Source organism: Hemicordylus capensis, chromosome 4 (genome assembly GCF_027244095.1).
Source record: "Hemicordylus capensis ecotype Gifberg chromosome 4, rHemCap1.1.pri, whole genome shotgun sequence".
Lineage (NCBI taxonomy): Eukaryota > Metazoa > Chordata > Lepidosauria > Squamata > Cordylidae > Hemicordylus > Hemicordylus capensis.
This window is the reverse complement of record NC_069660.1, coordinates 231,441,243-231,465,010: the sequence shown is the minus strand read 5'-3', so window position 1 is coordinate 231,465,010 and position 23,768 is coordinate 231,441,243. Positions and strand designations below refer to the sequence as shown.

The 23,768-nt window shown below is 40.9% G+C and overlaps 1 protein-coding gene across 1 annotated transcript in view; it reads right to left on the bottom strand.

Annotated features, from left to right (window-relative positions):
• Positions 1-23,768, bottom strand: part of LOC128323213 (protein-glutamine gamma-glutamyltransferase 5-like) — a 50,121-nt gene that overhangs the window by 7,675 nt on the left and 18,678 nt on the right. The window contains exons 2-3 of the mRNA XM_053245942.1: positions 3,619-3,747; positions 2,063-2,240 (exon numbers count right to left, since the gene is read on the bottom strand). Coding sequence (XP_053101917.1) covers positions 2,063-2,240; positions 3,619-3,747 — 307 coding nt within the window. The remainder of the gene's footprint in view (positions 1-2,062; positions 2,241-3,618; positions 3,748-23,768) is intronic.

Sequence of the window (23,768 nt, the reverse complement as noted above, 5' to 3'; positions counted from 1 at the left end):
GAAGTTAGGGGTAGAACCAATTAAGCTGATCCCCATTGTGCCACTGATGTGCGCTCATATTTCCAATTTGTCGTCCCAGAAGGGTTATTATGATTGTGTAATAGTATATATTATTTAAATTTGTATTCATTTCTATGATGTCTACTGTCCTTTAATGTAAGCCAAAGAATATTAAATATAACCTGAAAATTAATATTAGTATGTGACGGTGATCTACTCATATTTATCCTATTGATATGTTTTCTGTCTGTAGCCGCCTTCTTATTCAGACTTTTTCAATGAAAGTTTTCAAATGCAGCCAGCAGATAAAAATAGATTATAAAGCCCTTGATGTGTTCTTGGGGGGGGGGGAGAGAAAAGGCGCTCACTGCTTATAGTCAGAAGAATGTGAAATTGAAAAAGTTATGTCCAGTGGGTTGGAATAAATTATGTAAATTTTGATAAATGTATTTAATACACATTTTGTTAAGGTGCCTTTTAAAAAAACCTCCCACTATTTAGAAGTATTTTTATGTTTTTGCTACAGGCTGAGAGAGGAGGCTTAATAGGTTTCTTTTTGTGTGTGAATAAATCCACTTATACAACTTGTGCACAATTATTGCATGATCCTTACATATTTAAGCGGCCTAATAACTTACATAGTTTGCTGCAGGGTCAACCCAAGGTATTCCAGTGTATCTTGGAAAAAATATCCAAATTCAACCCACCTAATCCTACTTTATTATATTACTAATATACTATTGCCAATAAAAGGCACCTGAAATTTTCCATTGGGACTGCGTCAAGAGGGGAGCCTCTGTGACTGATATTTGCCAGGATAAAAAGCTACTTCTGGGAACTTTTTTCAATCAGCATATAGCCACCATTGGGGCCCATTGGGATCAGGACCAGGGCAGGACCATGTCCCAACCCTGACCCTACCCTGATCCCAATCCATGGGGCTCAAATCCAGCTGCTATTTTCTAAAGAAAATGTAAGTATGCTAGGGCCAGTAACACATTTAACATCACATGTACTTTGGCCCTAAAACTGCCTCAGACTAGGCACTTATCAATTCAAAGGCACTTATCACGCCTAAGCAATAGTTTTTGGTGCACATATGGATTAGGCATACCTGTGCTCCAACTCTGATTTCTAGTAGGATGTGTAGAGTCATATAGGGTTGTTTAAGTAGTGATGACTTTTCAAACACGTTCTTGTCTGAATAGCCCATGGCAATGTGCACACTCCAAGAAAACCACAGGCTTTCAGTATGGTGAGTGCACATCCAAAAGTAATCCTCTCGAATTGCCAAATGTCTTTTGCTAAAATGCTTTCTTTTGTTCTCAGAATTTTGCTGTACTTTATTACACTCTTTGGTATTGTAAGGCATCAGGGGATCTTGAACTGCTCTCCTAGAAGCTAGTCTCCAGTGCTTTACCTCTTTTGCCACACATGTTGTCCTGGCCATCAGCAAGCCACGGGGATTAAAATCTCATGGAGCAAGGGTTCTGTCTCGGATGCAAGGCCAGCTCAGCTGACCCCCCATCTCTATAAAATCCATGCCTCTAAGCCAGCCTGCCAGTCTGAGCAATTCATCAGACTAACAAAGCAGCCTTGTCCCAATTTGTGTCACCCTGCCATGCCCATCTTTGACAGACATCCTTGGTACACAACCCTAACCTGCCTGATTATGCCTTCTGCTTGCCTGTAATACTCTGCCTCTGTTTGTGTTGACTTTGCTTTACTGAGCTCCCTGGTACCCAACCCTGTCCCATCCTCAACTGCTTTTCCTGCATCTTATCATCTGCTTGTCACCTGCTCACACCTTCCAAGCCAATGAGTGACAGTAATTGCTCTTGGCCCCTTACTGAATTTTCTTGTATGGTCTTTGTAAAATGTTGGTCTGCGGCTTGTTATTTTCTAATGAGTCTGTTTTGTACACTTCTTTGATCTGAAATTACAGAGGATTATCATGCTCCCAGCCAAAGCCACCTTCTTACAATGATGTTGAATTTGGGAGTTACAAGCCTGAAACTGGGAAATAAGTTTCTTTTTTGGGCCCATTCTTCGTGTTCCCCACCTGTACACATCACAGAAGCAAAGGTCCCACAGTGTCCATATTTGACAGGCTTGCATTTAGTGTGATACCACTGCCGAAGAATGGGAACACTTCCATTCCACATGAAAGGACTGAGTCCATGCAGATAGTTGTTACTAGGTGGAACTTTCAGGATGCTTTTCTTCTTATGACAACAGATCTGGAAAAAGAAAACTGCTTATGTCAAAAGAACCATACCTATATCAAATGAGCCAAGAATGCTCCATACAGCACAATTTACTGATAATTCCTATCTTGAAGATAACAGTGGCATAGTATATAATTAGTATACCCTTGAAATAATTACCCTGATATTATGCATACAAATTAATTTAACAGCAGAAGACACTAGTTGTTTTAGATATGCTAACTTTTCAATTTGCTTGTCATGATTTCATACACCATTTTATTTTGTTCCATGAGATGCTGGAAATTTCTGTATTCATATAGAACCAACCATCTTTTATTTATTTATTTATTTATTTATTTATTTATTTATTTATTTATTTGATTTGTATACCGCCCTTCCAAAATGGCTCAGGGCGGTTTACAATTAAAACAAACTTATAAAACAATAAAAAGCTAAAACAAATTAAAAACAATAACACAACAACTAACAAGTTAAAAACATTTTAAAACAAAAATTAAACATTGTCCCCAGACCCCAGCTCAAGAGGACACGTAGACTTAGTATGGATGAAAAGGGCCACAACTTTGTTAACTATTACACAGACATGGCAGACTGGAACACCAGGTGATTAATCACCCTTAGAGAACAGTGTGGGCCAATAGAAGCAGGTCATCTACGTGTTGTTTCACATTAAAATGAAATGTATAGCAAAATGTATAGAATTGTATAGCAAAATGGATGAAATGGAGAAATATACTAGCAGATAGAAAGTTAGATAAAAGGTCTTTGGTTGGCTGCTCTACCAAAATGGTAAAGCAGGTGCCAGGTGAGTCTCCCTGGGAAGGGCATTGCACAGATGTAGTCCCACAATGAAGAAGACCTTTTCTCTAAAGGCAAGGTGTCATGGAGAGGGATCTCTGAAGATGACCATAGGGTTTGGGAGGGTAGGTGGGAATGAGTGCAATTCAAAGGAAGTACTACAGTTCTCCCTTTTTCTCCCCACCCCCGTTTATCTCTTCTTCCCATCTGGAAAACACACACCTCTCTGTAATCCTCTGGCCTGGCCATGGGCTATCAGAAAATTTAAACAAATCAATGCCATATTTTGCTGGGGCTTGTGCACATTGTAAGGTGCTAGACCAAAGCTTGGGTCCCCAATGGGTGAAGGCCATTGTGTCTAGAGATGATGGGAGCTGTAGTTCAACATTTGGAGACTCAAGGTTGGGAACTCTTGAGCTAGATACCACTGATTATCAACATAGATCAAGAGAAAGAGAGAGAGAGAGGCAAACAGATGCCAGAGGTTGTTATATGCCATACGATTCAGATATAAACTCCACATTTGGCTGAGAAAAGGTGAAGTAGAAGAAATCAATCTGCCACCATCTTACATATAATCAAGCTTTACCATGTTATTCAACACCCTGCTGATGTATACAGGATCATTACGACAGGAACAGTCCATTCCAGGATCACGCTGGAAGTTTGTACTTGTGTCCAGAATTTTCAGGCAGATCTCCAGAATGTCATCTTGGAACTAAAAACAGAAAAATAAGAACACTTAATGATGATACAAATATGCAAAAGATATTGGAAAACAGATTTTCCTACTTGTGGAAAGCAGTTGTGAAGCAACTACTAGAGTTAACAGGAGGAACTGGAAGAGGTGAAGAATTTGGGGAAAGGTGAATGAAAATTAAATAGGCACTACTACATGAAGAAATGTTGAGGTGTTCTAAAAAAATAAGCAGAAATAACTTATTTCTGTTTTTCATGTCACTGTTTTTCATGTCAAAGTGGGGTATATCTTTATTTATCAGGAGGAGAGCAACTGGCACAACATCCCTCCAGTGTCTGTTGCTGGAGTCTTATGTTTCTTTTTTAGATTGTGAGCCCTTTGGGGACAGGGAGCCATTTTATGTATGTAAACCACTTTGAGAACTTTTGTTGAAAAGCAGTATAAAAACATTTGCTGTATTCGTACCTGTGTCTGTTAAATCAATCCATTTATAAAATGTAAGCAAAGTACATTTGTTTCTAGGGCTATCAACCAATGACAAATGTGCTTGATTGCTATTTGACCTTTAACTGATTCATCAAATAGTTCATTCATTCATTCATTCATTCATTCAGTTTATATACCGCCCTTCCTAAAGTGGCTCAGGGCAGTTTACATTAAAATCAAAAATATAAAATAAAACAATTAATTTTTTAAAACAAATAAACAAACATACATTCAAACCAGATTAAAATTAAAACTAGATATCATTAAAAACCAGGCTAAAAAGAAGGTTCTTTAAGTCTCTCCTGAAGGCCTCCAAGATAATCCTCTTATATCCATGGAGAGTGCATCCCACAACCCAGGGGCAACAACTGAGAAGGTCCGATCTCAGGTCACCACCAGATGAGCTGGTGGCACCCGAAGACAGACGCCTCCTTATGATCTTAATGAGCTGTGTGGATCTTGTAGAGAAAGGCACTCTCTCAGATAACCCAGACTTAAACCATTCAGGGCTTTAAAGGTAATAACCAGTACTTGATACTTTGCCCAGAAACATATTTGATCTTGGTTAAGTATCCTGGTTAAATGTGATCTAACCACAGCAATTTGACTAGGATTGCTTGGAAATTCTGAGTTCTTGCAATCAGCTTTGCAGGGCTTGGCAATCCTAGTTAACTCTTTAACCAGGATCACTGTGAACACAGCCATAGTTAGCATTTGATGGCAACTACTTTAGGCATCTAAGAGTATAATTTGTATCCAGAAGTAGAATAATTCTGTGTAATGGATTAAGGTAATCTTTAACAGATATTATTCCTATAAATGCCTGCCTGGAAGCAGTAATGGGTTGGATGAGGGAGAACAAACTGAGGCTGAACCCAAGAAAGACAGAGGTACTCATGGTGGGAAGTCGAGACTTAAGAGGTGGGTTAGATGTGCCTGTTCTGGATGGGGTTGCACTCCCCCAGAAAGAGCAGGTATGTAGTCTAGGAGTACTTCTGGACCTAAACCTCTCCCTGATTTCTCAGGGTGAGGTAAATGGCCTTAAAACAGTGGTGCATATGCTGTTAACATCCAGACTTGATTACTTCAATGCCTTTGTATATATTTCGGAAACTGCAGTTAGTACAGAGAGATAGGTTGGCCTCCAGGGTTGCCCGAAGAGATAATATTACAACCATTTAAAAAGAATTACACTGGCTGCCAGTAAGTTTCCAGGCGAAATACAAAATGATGGTCATTACCTATAAAGCTCTAAAGGCTTGGGACCAAGGTATTTAAGAGAAGGCCTTCTTCTTCATCAACCTCGCTGCCAATTAAGATAATCTGAGGAGGTTCAGTTGTGGTTACCATCAGCTCGGATGGTGGCGACTCAAAACAGTGCCTTTTCTAGAGTTGCCCCAGGACTCTGGAATGCACTTCCTAATGAAATTAGAGTTTTCCCTTCTCTGAATGTTTTTAAGAAGGAGCTGAAAACATACCTGCTTATTCAGGCTTTTAGTTTATAGTTTTAAAGCTTTGGATTTTACCCTTTTAATCTGTATTTTTAAACTAGCTTTAAGTACCTGGCATTGTTTGGGATTTTAATAACAGTTTATAGAAACTTAGAGGGGTGGTTGTCGGGGTTCCTGGGTACTCTAAGTTACTTGCAGGGTCATGGGAAGTCACTTTGCAGTTTGGTCCTGATAGCTCAAAGGGTGTGGGAATGTATAGGGAACAGATAGACAAGCAGACATTCAATGATGATAGATAGATAGATAGATAGATAGATAGATAGATAGATAGATAGATAGATAGATAGATAGATAGATAGATAGATATTGTTTGAATTGTGTCAATGTTTTAATGTTTTTTTAGATTGTACACCACCCAGTGGCTTTTTTGTATGGGGCAGTATAGAAATGTGAGAAATAATAATAAAACAAACAACAACAATAATAAACAACTTCAATTTACCTGTCCAAAATGCCATGGATGGGAGGTTATGTGTTTGGGAAGCCCCTGGAATATAATCCCATGCTCATTCAGGACATACTCTTCTCTTTGGGCTTGGTTGTCTAGATATACAGGGTCATCTGGGAAAGTAAAAAAGAAAGATTTTCCTCCCTCATTAGAAATCATAGCTGCACCAGCAAGAGTTCATTAGTGACACTATGTAAAAAGAGCCTCCTCTGTTTTCTAGAGAACAGAAAAAATGGAATTAAAAGTAAATTCCAAAATGGTTCTGAGGATGAGCATACACCTGCATGTTCATCACTCAATTATTGCAAGATTCATTAATGAGTAGTGAAGCCACCAACATGTAGAATTTCCTGGATGGATACAAATATTTTCAGCATATAATATTTTACACATTAGATAGGAAATATATTGATGCTTTTGAACATGGTGCTGGAGAAGACATTTGAGGATACCATGGACAGCCAGGAAAACAAACAATTGGCTCATATAACAAATCAATCCAGAATGTTCACTCAAGGCACAATGATCAGGCTCAAACTATCATACTTTGGACACATTATGCAAAGACCCAGCTCCCTTGAGAAGTCTATAATGCTGGGGAAAGTTGAAGGAAAGAGAAGAGGACGACCAGCAGCAAGGTGGATGGACTCGATCACGACAGCAATGAATGAACCACTGAGAGACCTTAAAGGCTAAGTTCAAGACAGATCATCCTGGAGAGAATCTATCTATGTGGTCACTAAGAGTCGACACCGACTTGATGAGACTCACTCACTCAATCAATCCATCAATGCACCTCTTCCAGCTCGGAAAATAAAATAAGCTTCTGCACATGTACAAGGAATTCTGGGATATGTAGTTTCCCTGAACTTTATTCTGTGATCTCCCCTAAAGCCTACCCACAACCCCCTACATCCTGCCCTTCTTCCTTCCCTTTAACCAACCAAATGACATCCTGGGAGACACTGCTGACAGTGGTCATCCTGGCAACTGGAAGACATAGTTACAAAGTCCTCAATCATTCAAGATATCTGAAATGGCACCATCCCAGGTGCCTTGGAGCCTCTGTTATGTAATTTTTCCAGGGCATGGAGTTTTTCAAAACATCAGGAGCACTTGAAATTTGTATTTGGGATGGTGTTGTGGACATGTGTGGCAGCAGTCCAGATTCATGTAGTCCCAACCATGTAGTCCCTAAGTAGTCTTAACCAGAATATACTTGAAGTGCAAATACAGAGTTTCATTGCTTGTGTGTATATTGGTGAGGTACCCATATAAGCTAACCAGAGGCCTAGTTAAATGTTGCTTATAAAAATATCCCTGCTGGTCTGGTGTGCACAGGAACATGTTTTTGTCTGAATGATTATATCTGCAATCATTTTAAAACTGAACTTGGTTTCAGGTCACTCAAATGCATGGTACAGATAGGAAGTGTATTACTGCACCTGCTTTCATCAACACATATCAATAGATTGTACACTGATGATATGATGTTGAGCATAACGTATGAACAAGGCTTTTCTCTCTCTGAAGTCTGTGCGCATGCATGTGTGTATACATAACATAACACGTAGACTAAGAATTGCATGACGAGAGCACTTCTGCTTGTGCATGGAAGGAGAGAATGTTTTTCAGTGATCCCCTCATCCCTGAGGGTTTGGACATATTTTCAAGAGGCACAGCAGGTTCAGGGAGAAGCGGGTTTGAAGTCACTTCTCCCCTCCATGCAGCTTAGTTTAGATGTTACAGTAGCTATGGAGGATAGAAAATTACTATTTGTCATGAAGGCTGTCTGGAACCTCAGGTTCTGAGGTAGTATTCACTGAATTCCAGTTGCTGGAGAAAAACAGTAGGAAAAGGCCATTGTCTTTACAGTCAGCTCTGTTTGTGGACTTCCCAGAAGCATCTGATTGATCACAGTGGAGAGTACAATACTGGACTAGATGGACCTTTGATGTGATTCAGCAGGACTCCTTTTATGTTAACTCATTCAATCATAATGTATACCACACAATTTTGTACTGATTCTTACCAGAGCACCAAGGATTGAAGAGGACATAAAAGTCTCCAAGATTCTGGGAGTCTGTGTGATCACATGACATCAGACACAGATTCAGAGCGTAGCAGCCAATGCAGGCACTGATTGGAGGGTACAGACTGACATGGAGGCATCTCTCATTATGGAGTTTGTAGCAAGCTTTCCATTGGCTTTGCTCTGTACATCCACCTAGAGGAAAGGTGCTCTTTGTTCCCAGGGACTCACAAGGTTTGGGCCCTATTCAAGAAAATGAAACGTAATCAAACATGAATAAGCACTGCTTAGAGTTTTGCCTAAATTCTGTTAACAAAGGAAGTCTGTGAAACAGAAAAAAGCAGCAATTCCTCATTAATTATGTGAAAGCAATATGATAGCCCACCAGGAGGTATAGGAGAATGAAGAGCATGTGTTACCTTTGAATTCCAAGATCAATGGAAGGGGAAATTAGGGAACCAAAGGATACTGGGCCAGCGGCTTAAACAGTGGGTATTAGGAAAGGGGGAGACTCATGGAGTATGAGACCCAGGGGTTCCTAAATGCAGAATTTGAGACATTTAGACCTTCCCTTGAGCTTTGATTTGATGGTAACATATTGCTGTCTTCCTAAAAAAGAACAAGCAACAAGTGAAGATGACAATTCAAGCTGCAATCCTACACACTTGGGGAGTAAACACACTTGGGGAATCCTACACACTTGGGGAATAAGCTCATTGAATTTAGGAAAACTTGGATCTGAGTAAAGAAGCACAGATCCAAGCTGGAATAAGTCAAGCTATACATTTTGTTTTTCTTGCTCATTAATCTGTTCGCATAGGTGATCTATTTGCATGAGCAGTACAGGAAGTGGCTAATTCAATGAGAAGAGAACTCTGCATGTTCAATGCCCTTGTTCAGAAAAACTGCTGCACAGTCTTCCAGCAATACCATCCTATACCACTGCAGTGCTTACAAAGATAGGTTATACATGCTAACAACTAAATGCACAGAAAATGACATTTGGATTGGCTCAAAGACCATCTATCAGTATTAAATCAATTGTGAAGACTGGAGCATATGCATTGAACAGAAGAATGCCCTGAATAGAAGATTTCCATTTAAAAGGTCTGATTGCTAGTAGCAGAAGGACACCGTTAATGGTTTTATGGAAAATGCTCCTATCACAAATGGGAATCACCTGTCTCCACTGTGAATATGATCTTGTCCTTGTCGTCATCCCATTCCCGATTTTGGAAATGCACATAGAATCCAAAGGGCTGGCCTCTTCTCACAATGAGTTTACTAGCATTAAAAAACTGTGAGGTGTTATGGTTGTTGCAATTCTGCAGGCAGTTTAAGTCCACATTTCTCACTTCTAGAGCTGCAAGGGAAAAAAGGGAGTTCATTGATCAGAAACAAGATGCTGAGTGTACATTCAGGTTTAGCTCACATCAGAAAAATACACTATAAACCAGCAGCATGTTGTTTGTTTGTTTATTTATCAGTTTATTTCCACCTAATTGTTTAGTCTCTAGGCAGTGAATTTCTAGGTGGTAATTTGCAGGTGTCTAACCAGCTGTGGTGAATATACACTTTATTTATTTAAATATTTGTATCCTTTCCCTCCAGTACAATACTGCTGGGGGCAGCCTAAAGACAATAAAACTAATAAAACAATATAAAATAATAAATGTAAGCTTTAAAAAACCAAGATCCAATTAAAATCAAATTTACAAATTAAAAACCTACTAGAAACATACTAAAATGTCTCTCTAAAAACATTATTTCTTCACAGTTGCAAAGAACATTGGTCTTCTTGAAAAATGTTCCTACAAGGCTGCTTTTTCCAGTCTTCAAAATTGGGCGCACAACCACATGTATAGAGCCTATGTGAATATGGGTTTTAGATGCATGGATGCTTTGTGCAGGCATAATCTGCAAATTGACTAGACATGGTTTTGAAGGTCTGAAAAGGACTCAGAAAAGCAGTAAACATGGGCTAATTTGTTTTTGCCTTTGCACTTTTGATCTTTCTTTTCTATTATATTTTCAAATCACAAGGGCTAGGAATGTCATTATCCTACATGAAATACGTTCTTTTTCTGATTTCCACAAACTATTGTAGTCCACACAATTATGCTGAGGGCGATATGCTGAGTATCCCAAAGCACAAGAACAAACGAAAGTGTATAATGGAACTATTACTAATTTATTCATTTATATGGCATCATCTATATACATGGCACTGTACAAGGTCTCTCTACCCTGAAGGGCACACAGTCTAGAAGGACACACAAGGGATCAAAGAGAAGTAGAAGAGGAAGGAAATTGAAGCAGGCAGTTTCCCCTATAACAGGCACTCCCAGATATCGTTGACTACAACTACCATAATCCCCAGCCAAAGGTCATTGCAACTGGGGATGATGGGAGTTGTAGTTAACATCTGGGAATGCCTGTTACAGGGAACACTGGAAGCAGGTAAGCAAGGAAATGATATGCCTCCCCCCATAAGTACACATACTTAGGCAGAGTTGTAGTAAAGTCTGGGGATGAGGGGTCTGTGCCAATGGCTTCATGGAGAAGGGAGGTTTTGAGGAGGGGCTTGAAGGAAGTGGTTCAATACCACACAGGTGATCTGAGAGGGAGTCCCAAGTATGTCCTGTGCTCAGGTCTAGCAGGGCAGCTGGAAATGTGAGCTCACAAAGAGAGCTATTCAACCAGTAAAGGCTTCTGCCAAATGGAGGCGTTCTGCAGCCAGTAAGACCCTCACCCTGCACTAGAAGAGGTGCCTGAGCTAGCTTCTCCCTTCTTCTGAATAGACCCAGGAAGGAGAGCCCTGAGCAGTCAGGTGAACACTTCACTTTTGGAGCTAGAGTTCAGCTGTGATGTGGCATCACCTCCACTGCTGGGAATTCAGAGCTGATGAAGGGAGGTCTGAGGAAAGGACTACAGCCTCATTGGGGAGTACCAGGTCCCCAGAAGTCTGGGGTTCCTCCCAGAGGGCAAGTGCAGGAGGGGCGACAACCTTCAGTTGCTCCAGGTCTGTTGACTCTAAAGGGTTTTATTTTAATCTGGGGGTCTGGCTGGAGCATGCTCAGCCTCCTCCTCCTCCTCTGAGAGAGTCTCCTCTCGGTTAAGTCCAGGTGAGTTCTAACAAAGGGGCACCAAGGAAGCAGGGTGAAGTTATCCAAGGGAACAGGAGATGGTTGAGGTTGATAAAGCTTCAAGAGGAAAGGTCACAGGCAGGAGTATAATGGGAGATGACAGTGTCTTAGGCAAAAGGGCACCAAGCAGGCAGCTGCTTCGCCAGTGGAAGCAGAGGTTGGTCTGATCCTTTGGATAAGGCCCAGGTATTACTAGAAAGCAGAAGGGACTTGGTTGAAGAAACATACTACTACTACTACTACTACTACTACTACTATGAATATTTAGATGCTGCTCTTCAACAAAAGTTCTCAAAGCAGTTTACATAGAAAAATAAATACAGGAGGACCTCGATATCCATGGATTTGTTATCCGCAGATCCGTGGTCAGGTAAAAAACACCCGATCTCAGCACACACTGGGAGGTGGGGGGTGGGAACCAATCTGACCTCACATATCCACAGGTTGGGGTGGCCTGAAATGATTGCAGAGGTCATTTCCAACTGGTATTTTGTGTTTCAGAGCCTCAAAATGGCTCCCTTAAAAATAAAAAGGGGAAGAAATTGGTGATTTCCAGCCATTTTCAAGGGCACAACACAACTCAGGGGACCAGCAAAGCATGGTAGGGAGCTTCCTCCTGCATTTCCCCCCCAAACTGGGCTGATTTTCGGTCATTTTTGATGATTTTTCCGACGACCAAGAACCTAACCCCCATGATCCCGTATCTCCCAATGACTTGATAGTTTCCGTATCTGCAGCTGCAGCCAGGAACAGAACCCCCACAAATATTGAGGTCCTCCTGTAATACATAAATAAGATGGCCCCCTGTCCCCAAAGGGCTCACCATCTAAAAAGAAATATAAGGTAGATACCAACAACAGCCACAGGAAGGATGCTGTATCGGGTTGGATAGGTCCAGTTGCTCTCCCGCTGCTAAATACAAGAGAATCAACACTTTAAAAAGTGTATCAGAGCAGTGTACCATTGCTCACATAACAGCAATGGTACACCTATGATATGCCTTTGAAAACACATAAACCCCTGCTAACTTGGCAAAGAGGCACCTTTTAACGTGGTGATTCTCTTTATTGAGCAGGGTGAGAGCAACTAGCCCTATCCACCCAAGCACAGTACCTCCAGTGACTGTTGCTGGTGTCTTATCTTACATTTCTTTTTAGATTGTGAGCCCGTTGGGGACAGGGATCCATTTTATTTATGTATTATTTCTCTGTGTAAACTGCCCTGAGCCATTTTTGGAAGGGCGGTATGGAAATTGAATTGAATAACTGAATAAACACACTACTTCTTGCATTTGCTGTGGTGAGAACATCCTGCATGACTGTTTCTTTCTTTCTTTCTTTCTTTCTTTCTTTCTTTCTTTCTTTCTTTTTTTCTTTCTTATTGCACATCTCATACAAACTCCCCATTGACACATTAGTTCTTAGTAAAGAGAGATGAGAGAATGGAAGAGCAGCATCTCTTTCCTCTCATTAAAAAGGCATGCATTTTAAATGCATTTAATGGTTATTTAATATTATTTTCCCATGAAGTATTGTCATAGAAATGTATTACAGCTCTATAATATGTTTGGTTCTTGTTACAGGTTTCAGTGCTAAAAAGTGCTAGTGTTTAGTAGGCCTGTGCAATATCAGATTTCTGATATAGGGAAGCCTATATCAGATCAGAAGTATTTGATATGGTATCGGAGATATCGGGTCAAATACCAAAAATAATATCGGAATATCAGACATGGGCGTAGCACTCAGTGGACAGGGACCAAGGTCCCTGGGCCCAGAGGGTTAGGGGGCCCCCAAGCAGCCCATATCGCCGCCCCTGCCCCACTGCCCTATTTCTGTTTGCCTCCAGGCAGTCCAGGGTGTGTGTGAGCTGGGTGGCAGCGGGTGCTGTAGCTGGCCGACCAGCCTCTCCGGCAGCCTCTCCAGCCAAACTGGCAGCAGCAGGTGCCATAGCTAGCTGGCTGGCTGGCCTCTTCAGCTGCCTCTCTGGCCGAACTGCACACCTGCGCAGTTCAGATGTGGACGTCGCATGCCCATGATATCACGGGCATACGACTTCCATATCCAAACTACGCAGGCGCACAATTCATCCAGAGAGACCAGCCAGCCAGCCAGCTACAGTGCCCGATGCTGCCAATTCAGCTGGAGAGGCCCACCCACCAGAGAGACCCACTGTTGGAGAAGCCGCACCTTCCGACCAGCTAGAGTGCCCACAGCTTGACTTACCCCCCCCCCAACACACACCCCTGGAGGTTAATAGAAATAGCGGTGGTGGGGCAGGGTAAGGCAGGGCAGCAGCAGGGAGATATTGGTTACCCTGCCCCTTGCATCTGATGTCAGATGCAGGGGGCATGGCTTAGGATGCTGGGGGCAGGCGTGCTTTGCACATGATGGGGAGACCCCCTAAGAAGATTTTGTCCCTTGACCCCCAGGGGTCTTGCTGCACCCCTGATATCAGAGCACAAAATGGTGGCAGAAATACAAAATGGGGTCTGCACATTTTTTTCTGATCACGTTTGGGGGTGCAGGGGGGGGGAGCCTACCTACCCAGGCATTTATTTTTTAGGCTATTTTTAATTTAATTTTTACTTACCATATTAAAAAACAAGTGGTAGGGTGTTACTTCCCTTGAGATACTCATATACGACATAACTTTCCCTGTGATTCTCAGATGTGACATCACTTTTTGCTGTGATTCTCAGATGCAAGTACAATTTCCAGGTAATTTTAAAAAATTAATTAAAGATCAATAAACAGACAGATTTAACTGGAATTAATTACAGAGAGTACTGATATCCTGGATTACATTTGTGCCTAATTTCAGATCTCTGAAATGGTCCAGCCATTTTTCTCTCTGTTCTTTTAAAATTTCCCCAAAGTCTTCTATGGAGGTTTTCCCCTATAGTTATTGGATTATTTCAGATCAGAAATTCAATGATGATAACAATATTTAGAAGGGCCAAAAGATCCGATACTGTTATTATCAGACCAGATAGGAGCTGATCTGAGACAATATTTCCAATCATGCACAGGCCTAGTGTTTAGTATTAAAAATAACAAAGGATAAGGTAATTTAAAAATCCATCCATGTTCAGCAATAGAATTATTTAAACCACATGGAATACTTTGCTTAGATGACCACAGCATGCACTTGATTAGGTGCCCACAACAACAAATGTAGGCTTTAGGGTGCCACAAGACTTTTAGTCATCTTTTCCCCTACAACAGACTTACAGTATATGACTACCCCTTTGAAATTAAAGTATATTATTATTTTCTTAACTCTTAGAAGGGGCAAGACAGTGCTACACTCAGCACTGCTTTAAATGATTATAAGACCACAGCTTCTCAAGAGATTTCCTTAGCCAGAGTGTACAATACTAACTTATACCAGCTTGCAAACACTTAAAAAGGCTTTTGTTTCTCTGAGCTCCTGTATACATCAGTAGGCTTAAGCTGCTTTAAATATGCCAAGGGAAGCATCTTTTCAACCTAGTTTTAGAAACTTGATAAAGCTTCTGTACTATCCTGCTCTACTTCATGTACATTTCAAGGACTCTTATCAATTGAGATGGCAGGAGCCCCAGACTTCCACACTCATCAGGTACAGAATTTAGAGAGGCTTTGATCCCCTCCTGCTAATATGATAATAATGTCAGGTTTACAGCATTTTGTAGCCAAACAGAAAGATTAGGTTCTTATGTAACTGCTCCACATGAGTCTTAATACACCCCACTGAAATCAAACGTGGTGGTGACATAAAGGACTTGTCCAAATTGCAGGTTAATCATTGGATTTACACGCACAGCTTCGTATGTAAAGTTCTCATTTGTCATGCACTACAGGACACCAGCCAATTCAAATCTTACAGCTGAGCCACCAGCCACTTAATAGTATTGAGCCAATAGAATCAGCACTGCCTCAGCCTGGCTTTTATTCACGGAAAACATAGGGTCATGCTCAAACACACCTTGAGCAACTAGGAAGGCACTTCCATGTTTCCAAGGTGGCTGTTTGATTTCTGCTGATTCCCTTCTCGTGCTGCAGCCCTCTCCCCCCACCCCCACCCCCGCTTCCTGCCACACGCCAAGCCCCATCTTTCACCATACTGGAGGCTCCTCAGCCTTACTTTTTTTTTTAAAAAAAGCAGATTTTCAGAGGGCACAGGGGTTGCACTAGGAAAGAAAGGCAGGAAAGCTCCACTGCATGAGCATATTTTCATCCATGCTGCTTTGACAGATATTTTAATTTATAGATATAGAACATGTCCTAGATTTACCTTCTGCTTTTATTCTACTACTGTCATTTATTCTACTACTACTATGACAACAACACATATTTATATGCTGCTTTTCAACAAATAAATTTCAAGGTGAAACAAAAAGAAACAAATAAGATGGTTCCTTGTCCCAAAAGGGCTTAGCATTGCAGGTTTTGTGTTGCTATGTCCCTGTCTCTTTGTGCTTCCTTTAGCATCCTTACTCTCATTACTTTTTCAAGGCACCTTACATTTAATTTCTTACTGCTGTTTGAGAGTGTTTTGCAATTCCCCTCAGGAGCTTTTTAGATCTCAGATTCCTTCAGCCACTGAATTTTTCTTATGACAACATACAGTGCATCAATGATATTATTTAAATATGCAACTTTAGGGGCTACATACAGAAAGGAATAGGCATGTGTATTTCCACCTAATTCTGGGGATGCAACAATCGATACATTTTCTAAACTTCTAAACTTCCCTACTGTCAAGAGGTCAGGCATGGGCAACTGGCCATGACAGCCAGAAACAGAACCTCTATGTTCAAAGAAGGTATGCCAGATACTGTGGAGAAATGTATTTATTTTATTGTATTTATAGAAAAGTAAAGTGTGGTGTCGAGTTGGTGTCGACTCCTGGTGACCAGAGAGCCCTGTGATTGTCTTTGGCAGAAATACAGGAGGGGTTTACCATTGCCATCTCCCACGCAGCTTGAGATCATGCCTTTCAGCATCTTCATATATTGCTGCTGCCTGATATAGGTGTCCGGGAAACATACCAGCAGGGATTTGAAACGGCAACCTCTGCCTTGCTAGTCAAGTCATTTCCCCTAAAATCTCAGGGCAGTTTATAATCCAACCAAACAAGAATCAAAACTTTAAAAATTATATAAAACATTAAAACTGCCATAAACAAAACTTTAAAAATAATACGGGAGAAGAGATTACCCTTGTCACCATTGTTTATTTTGAACTTGATGCATCTGGCTGGTTAGACCATTAGCTTGGCTCCACGAGAATAGCAATTCTTATGTTCCTGAACTAATTTCAGCTGCAATGACTTTGCTCCAGCAACAAATACCATCCTGCACATTTCATATCTAACTGCTGCACCAAAATTAAAACCACAAAACCAAATCTTATGTCAATGTCACAAGGATTTTATGGCAAATATTTATGATTAGAATTTTAAGGCCAAAAAGTGCTTACCTTCCATTGTGAGTAGATTTGCAGAAAGCGCAGTTGTTCCGTAGGAAGACTAGATCTTCAGCAAAGTTTTGCTTTATGTCCTCTGAGTCAGCCAAATTCTTCAACGCATTTATATTTCTAATAAAATAGTCTCAAGCCTATCAAATGAAGTGTGAATGGTCAGGGTGAGGCTTCACCTAAGTACCTACTGATGCTCATAAAATGTGCCAAAAACATATTTGAAGTATTCATTGATGAATACTTTAGTTGATGCTGAAATAAAAGGAGATTGTTTTGCTTATCTGCCATGGAGTCTATAGTTGTCCAGATAGCTGGCTATTTTAGAGAATATGTTGGCTGAAAAGTACAATTAATACATTAGAGAAGGCCAACAAGGACATTCAGAGATAATTCTTGGGATGGGGTTCAAAACCCAGTGGTAGCTGGTGAAGTTTGGAGCTGTTGGCTAGATAATTCAAGTACATGTGTGCTATGTCTGTCTTTTATTGACCATACAAATAGTGAGGACCACTTCAACATGTCTGTGCATTTTTTCATGTATCTCAACAAGCTTTTGGACACATCAGCCTTCATCCAATAAGTAATCACAGCCAGCTCCATTCTGTTTCAGGAATATCTGCCACATCACTAGCTGCAGCATTCCTGAGACTTTCAATCAAGAAAGAAGAAATTCTGCACATATGCAGAGTGCATTTTCCTCACGGCTTAATAGCAAAGTCAGTTCTCCCCCCTACACACACTTCAGGGTTCATATCTGCCATAACACAGAGTAGCATGACCAGAGTAGAATGACCAGCACAATCTAGTCTATTACCAGCAAGGTACAGTATGTGGCCATAAGAGCTGTGCTATGCTTGGATGGGTGGTCTACTGTTTTGTATAGTATTATATATTTTGGAACTAACCTATTGCTTTAATTTGTCAATTCAACAACAATTCAGTAAGGCTCTAGACAGACGTCCCCCCCCCCCGATGCCAGGGGTTACTCTTCATCCTGCCATGTAAAATGACCCTGCCCAACAAAAGATCAACTTCCTCATTTTTTGTTTTTTAAAATTAGGTCTAGTATTCTGGTGGGTGGCTCTGCTTTGGGGTGCTATGGGTTTTTGAGATCTGCTTTGGAGTTGTTAAATATTGTTGGAGACTTCCAGTGCGTTGACCTTTTGCACCAACTAGGGGCATGACCACTAGGGGCATTGGGAGCAGAAATAGTGAGTAAGGGTCTCCCTAACTGTTCTACCTGTCTCTACTCTATGACCCCTTATATGACTCTACAGGTGTTTCCTGTGCTGAGTCAGTATCCCTTTCCTTTCCTCTTAGAGAGCAGATGGAAACATCTTCCCCTCTCTCTCCCTACCTATCCATTATGTAGTTCTACAGATTGGGGTTAGGTCTTTCCTATCCAAAGTGTACTTTACCAATAAATACTCAGTATTTAGTTCTACAAGAATCTGCATGTGTCTTCTATAAATAGCTGCAATAACTAAACGCTACAGCTACTCTGTAACCAGAGTGGGTAGCTTCTTTAGTGCTCTGCAAATTAATTGGGGGATAAAAATTACAGCCCCCAACAAGTATATCATTTCTTCATGTGGAATGTGCATATCAGTACATAAGCAGATATTACAGAACAACCATAAGTTTCCTTTATTGTAAGAAAACAGTGCCTGTAAAGTTTATTCCTAAAGCTTATGAGCATAGGAAATTGCCTTCTGTTGAAACAGACCATTGGTTCAGTGTTGTCTGCACTGATTGGCAATGACTCCCCATGGTTTCAGACTGAGGTCTTTCCCAGCTCTACTTGGGATGCCAGAGAACTTTACCTCTGAGCTTCAGTCCTTGCCCAAACTCTCCCTGCTTGGGTAAGCCGGAATGCAAAACACTATTACATGCAGTATGAGTTTCCTGTCCACAACAAAGGAGTTTTGGCTCTGAAGCCCATGAATCTAAGGCAGGTTCTTTGATGTTATATTTTTATATCATAAAACAAGAAAGAAGCTAATAATATAGTTATAGGGTAAGGCTTGCCCTCTACTCTAAAACACATATAAAATAAAAACTAAAAGGAGTGAGTAAAACATATTAACAATCATATACCTCCCTCCACAATGGCATAGGGCCCCATCCAATTTAAGTTTCTATTTATCCCCCCTCCTTTATTCTGTACAATAATAAGATGCACTGGAAGTTGTTTTGCTTTGTGCACTCTGTGTGTGCGTGCATGCATGCGTGCCCGCTTCTGTGACAAAGGACAACTGAACATAGTGTAAGTCCTGTGAGTTTCTGAAATGTTTACAATGTGAATAGAACAGAAGGCTTTCTGTGATATCCAATACAAGTTGGCTTGCAAGTATTCAGAATAAAAGTAGACCAACAAATGCAAATACCTAAGAAAGCTACCTTAAAGATACACTCTTCCTACCATATTCAGGAAGAAAGCAGAATAAGAGCACATGCCAGTTACATCTTCTCCCAGTTGTATGGGAACCAATTCTGCATGAGTAGCTTCCAGGAATCTGGGAAGATATTAAATGATTAAACCATATGGATGGGAGTTGATTATATGGATCATTCCTAATGAACCAACACCCATCCAGGTTTAGGTAGGTGTGCCAATGTTATGAGAATGACCCACATAATCTACTCCCAATCATACAGCTGGGTCATATGCACTACAATCTTCTGCCTGTGTGTTTAGAAGTAAGTCTCATCAAATGCAATGGGACGTACTTCCAAATTAGTATGCAAAGGATTGTACAGCTAAACACTTTCCTAACTATATGGCTGTTATGTTTGATCTAAGATCGTAAATAAACAACAACAGCAGTCTTATATGGCTGTTGCTTATGGCTGAGTGGTTCCAGTACAACTTGGAAAACATCCAGACAGCCTTGCAATTAAGCCCTCCCCGGATGTAGCCACCAACAGAAAAAATGACTTGACTGTTTCAGGGGCAGAGGTTAGCCTTGTTGCTGGTGGGGCTCTCTTTCTTCTTACGTTTTCAGCATACTCTTTGGCAACATTGGATAGGCAGTGCTTGAAGCACTGATAGTGTTTCCTGCAGCTGGCTATTGCCAGTTGCCATCTTTTTAATGCTAGAATGAGGCAAGAAATGACTCCATGGTCACTTTCTGTTCCATTGTAGAGTAAAAGGATGGTGAGCACAAGCATCAGGATTCTGGGATAACTCTCAGCACTTCAAGTGCTGCTTAATCTACTGCTGCCCACAGAAGGATGGTGACAGAAGATAAACAGAAAGAAAGAATCCTCGCTACTGCCACACACCTGGAGCTTTCCCAGACAGCAGGCTTTACCACAGGTTTTCTGTGAGGCTTTACCGCGAGTTTGAAGTTGGCCCCCCAAACCGACACAAAAAGTAGATTTTTCAAAACCCCGGATATCAGGAGATTTGGTGCTGGGTGTTATCAGTATGCTGATGACACCCAAATCTACTTCTCCTTTTCATCTTCATCATCAGGAAATGGCACTCATCCTCTAAATGCCTGCCTACAGGCAGTAATGGGCTGGATGAGGGATAACAAAGTGAAACTGAATCCAAGCAAGACAGAGGTGCTCATTGTAGGGGCTCAGAATTTGTGGGAAGAGTTAGAGCTTCCTGTGCTAGATGGGGTTACACTCCCCCAGAAGGAGCATGTGTGCAGCTTGGGAGTACTCCTGGACCCAGGCCTCACCCTGGTATCTCAGGTGGAGGCCATGGCCAGGAGTGCTTTCTATCAGCTTCGGCTGATTCGACAGCTGTGCCCATTCCTTGAAGAAGATGACCTCAAAACAGTAGTGCATCAGCTGGTAACCTCCCGGCTTGACTATTGCAATGCATTCTATGTGGGGCTGCCTTTGTACATAGTTCGGAAACTTCAGTTAGTTCAAATGCAGCAGCCAGATTGATCTCTGGGGCAACCCGAAGAGACCATATTATGCCTGTTTTGAAACTGTTACACTGGCTGCTGATATGTTTCCAGGCAAAATACCAAGTGCTGGTTATTACCTTTAAAGTCCTAAACAGCTTAGGTCAGGGTTATCTTAGAGCGCCTTCTTCAAAATCATCCCCACTGCACATTAAGGTCATCCGATGAGGTCCGTCTCCAGTTACCACTGGTTTGTCTGATGAGGCGGGCCTTCTCTATAGCTGCCCCGGGGCTGTGGAGTACACACCTGGCAGAAATCCATAATCTGAATTCATTGCTGGCCTTCAGGAGAGCCCTTAAAACCTATTTGTTTGGCCTGGCCTTCCAGGGTTTTTAATTTGTTGTAAATTGGTTTTTTGTTTGTTTATTGTTCTTTTAACTGCTGTAAGTGTTCAGCCTGGTTCTCCGGGGGGGTTAACTGTTTAAATGTTTTAAATGAAAATTAGTTTTATCCTGTTTTTATAGTTTTGATTTTAACTGTTAATTGATTTTAATTTTTTTCAATTTTGATGTAAACCTCACTGAGCCTTTTTTGGAAGGGCGGTATATAAATAAAATAAAATCAATCAATCAATCAATCAATCGATCGAGCTGCACTCTAATGCCCAATGAAAAAACCAAATTGTGTGAGAAGTGCTCCCTGATAGCTTGCAGGAACTTCAGGGTAAATTTGGCAGATATGTGAATGTACACCTCCATTCTGGAGGAGATGCGAACTAAAAGCTGGGTGTGAAAAACTTCCTGGATATAAAGCCAGGTTACCAGTGGCAACCAGGGAATCTAAATGTGTTTGAAAAAAGAAGATATGGTGCCATGTACATGTGTTTTGTACTATATTTACCCAAATCAAAGACGACCCTACTTTACAGATGATCCCCTTTAAAAATACGAGTTAAATATAGACTATACTATTTACCCAAAAGGAAGAGGACTCTGAATTTTAAGATGATCCCCCAATTTCTAACACTGAAGAACTTGGAAAAAACCTAGTCTTGGATTCAGATAAATGCAGTACTGTGATTGTGTATCTGGCCATGCAGACTCCATACTAGATTTGCAATTGCCCCCATTTGCTATGTAGGTGGATGGTGGGGATTGTATTCAGGCATGTGTGGATGCCCATTCAACCCCTTGACAAGCCTTTAAACAAACATACTTATAGATCCAGTGCATAGATTAGTTTCCACATCTTTGTTGCACATTTAAAAGATTATACTAGCAGCCTCACAGGAGCAGTGTAATATATGAGTAGAGAGTGCATAATCATCAACTTTTGAGAGCTGGGAACATTTCCAAGTCAGAAATCGCTGCACATTTGGCACCTCCTCTTCCTTTCTGTCAGTATCCATGCTATAGAGAACCATATTAAAGTAGGCTTGGAGGCAAGTAAGAAAAAGTATGCACATTTAAATTCACCAGTAATTATAACACTCTCTTGATTACAACATCTCTTGCAGGTATACACAAAATAAATCTAAATTATGATTTCACCTACAAATTTCACTGTGTTATTCCAAAGGCTTAACGATGTCAGTATGAGTGTTCTAGTAGTTATCATCTGCTAGAACATGTTCTAGCAGCATTACTCTCATCCATATCTTTTGCACTGGAAATGTGGAAACACAGTTCTTTTTGCTCCTCAAAGCAGTGGCTCATAAAGATAGAACAGGGGGAAATAAACCTTGCAACAATTAAAGAAAAGTACACTTGGTACAACATGCCCACTCAGGCAAATACCAGAAGAAGTATTACAATGTTCCTTTTATTGCCAAATATTTAGCTTACCCAAGCCAAAGTGTTCAAGTGTGTGGGTGTGTTTTTTTTTAAAGAACCTTCAGCCTTTCTTCCAAGCTAGACCCAAAATTCACAGCAATAAGTACAAAGTGAAGGAACCAAATGCCCTCCAAACAAACAAACAAACAAACAAAAACCTACACAGAGCCTATGCAGCTCCAAATGGTCACTTCTTTGAGAACCACCAGTTATTAATGGATTAATAATGGAATAATGGAAGTTTTCTAGTCATTATTATAGTGCTCCCATGAGCTGGCTACTTGTAAAATCTGTTAAATGTGTAACTAAGAGTTGAAGATAAAACTAATTGGTAGACCAGGGCTGCACAACTTTGGCCTTCCAGCTGTTGAACTACAACTCCTATCATTCACTGCCACCATGACCAATAATTAGGGATGATGGAAGTTGTAAACCAACAAATACAAGAAGGCCAAAGCTGTGCAACCCTGTTGTAGACTAACCATGTGTCCTTGTCTTACATTTACTGGCTGACTTCCAGTATTGGTGCAATGTGAAAAGTGCCAGTGCTGCTGATAGTTTCAACCAGCTCATCACCAGCAATCAGAGAGGGTGAACTTCAGCACCCTCCATTCTCACAGAAGAACTCTGTGCCATAGAAAAATATGTCTCTGGTGATCGTGCAGCCCTCAGGGACATATTTTAGGGTAGTACAGAGCATTTCAGGAGAGGGAAGGCAATTGAAATCTCACTCCCACTATGTAAATGACAATGCTGAATTTGTTGGGAAATCAGCAGTAGCACTGACACTTCTCACATAGCACCCACACTTTGTGATTCTGGATGTCAGCCAGCCACTGATCTACTTCACAATTCTACTTCACAATTAGACTTTTTCTGACAATGTCTTCCTTGTATCACATCCCAACTTTCTCCTGTTTTACAAACCATTTGGGATATGACCTAAGGGGTGAGAGATTACCATGGGTAAGATAAGGCAATAGAAACAGCGTGCAACAGATCTCTCTGAGACTGAGCTAGTGTCTGCTAACCTAAACATGCTTACACATAAGTAAATGCAGTTGGGGGGGAAATCAATGGGATGTAGTGCTTCGAAATAAATGGGTTTAAGATTAAGATGATTACATCAAAGTGTGCTTAGGACTGCAACCTTAGACACACATTTCTTTAAGTAGTGACTTTGCTTCTGACATCCCTGTGGGTAATCTCATTAAGCCAAACTTTTCAGACATCAGAATTCTAATTTGCAGTAATG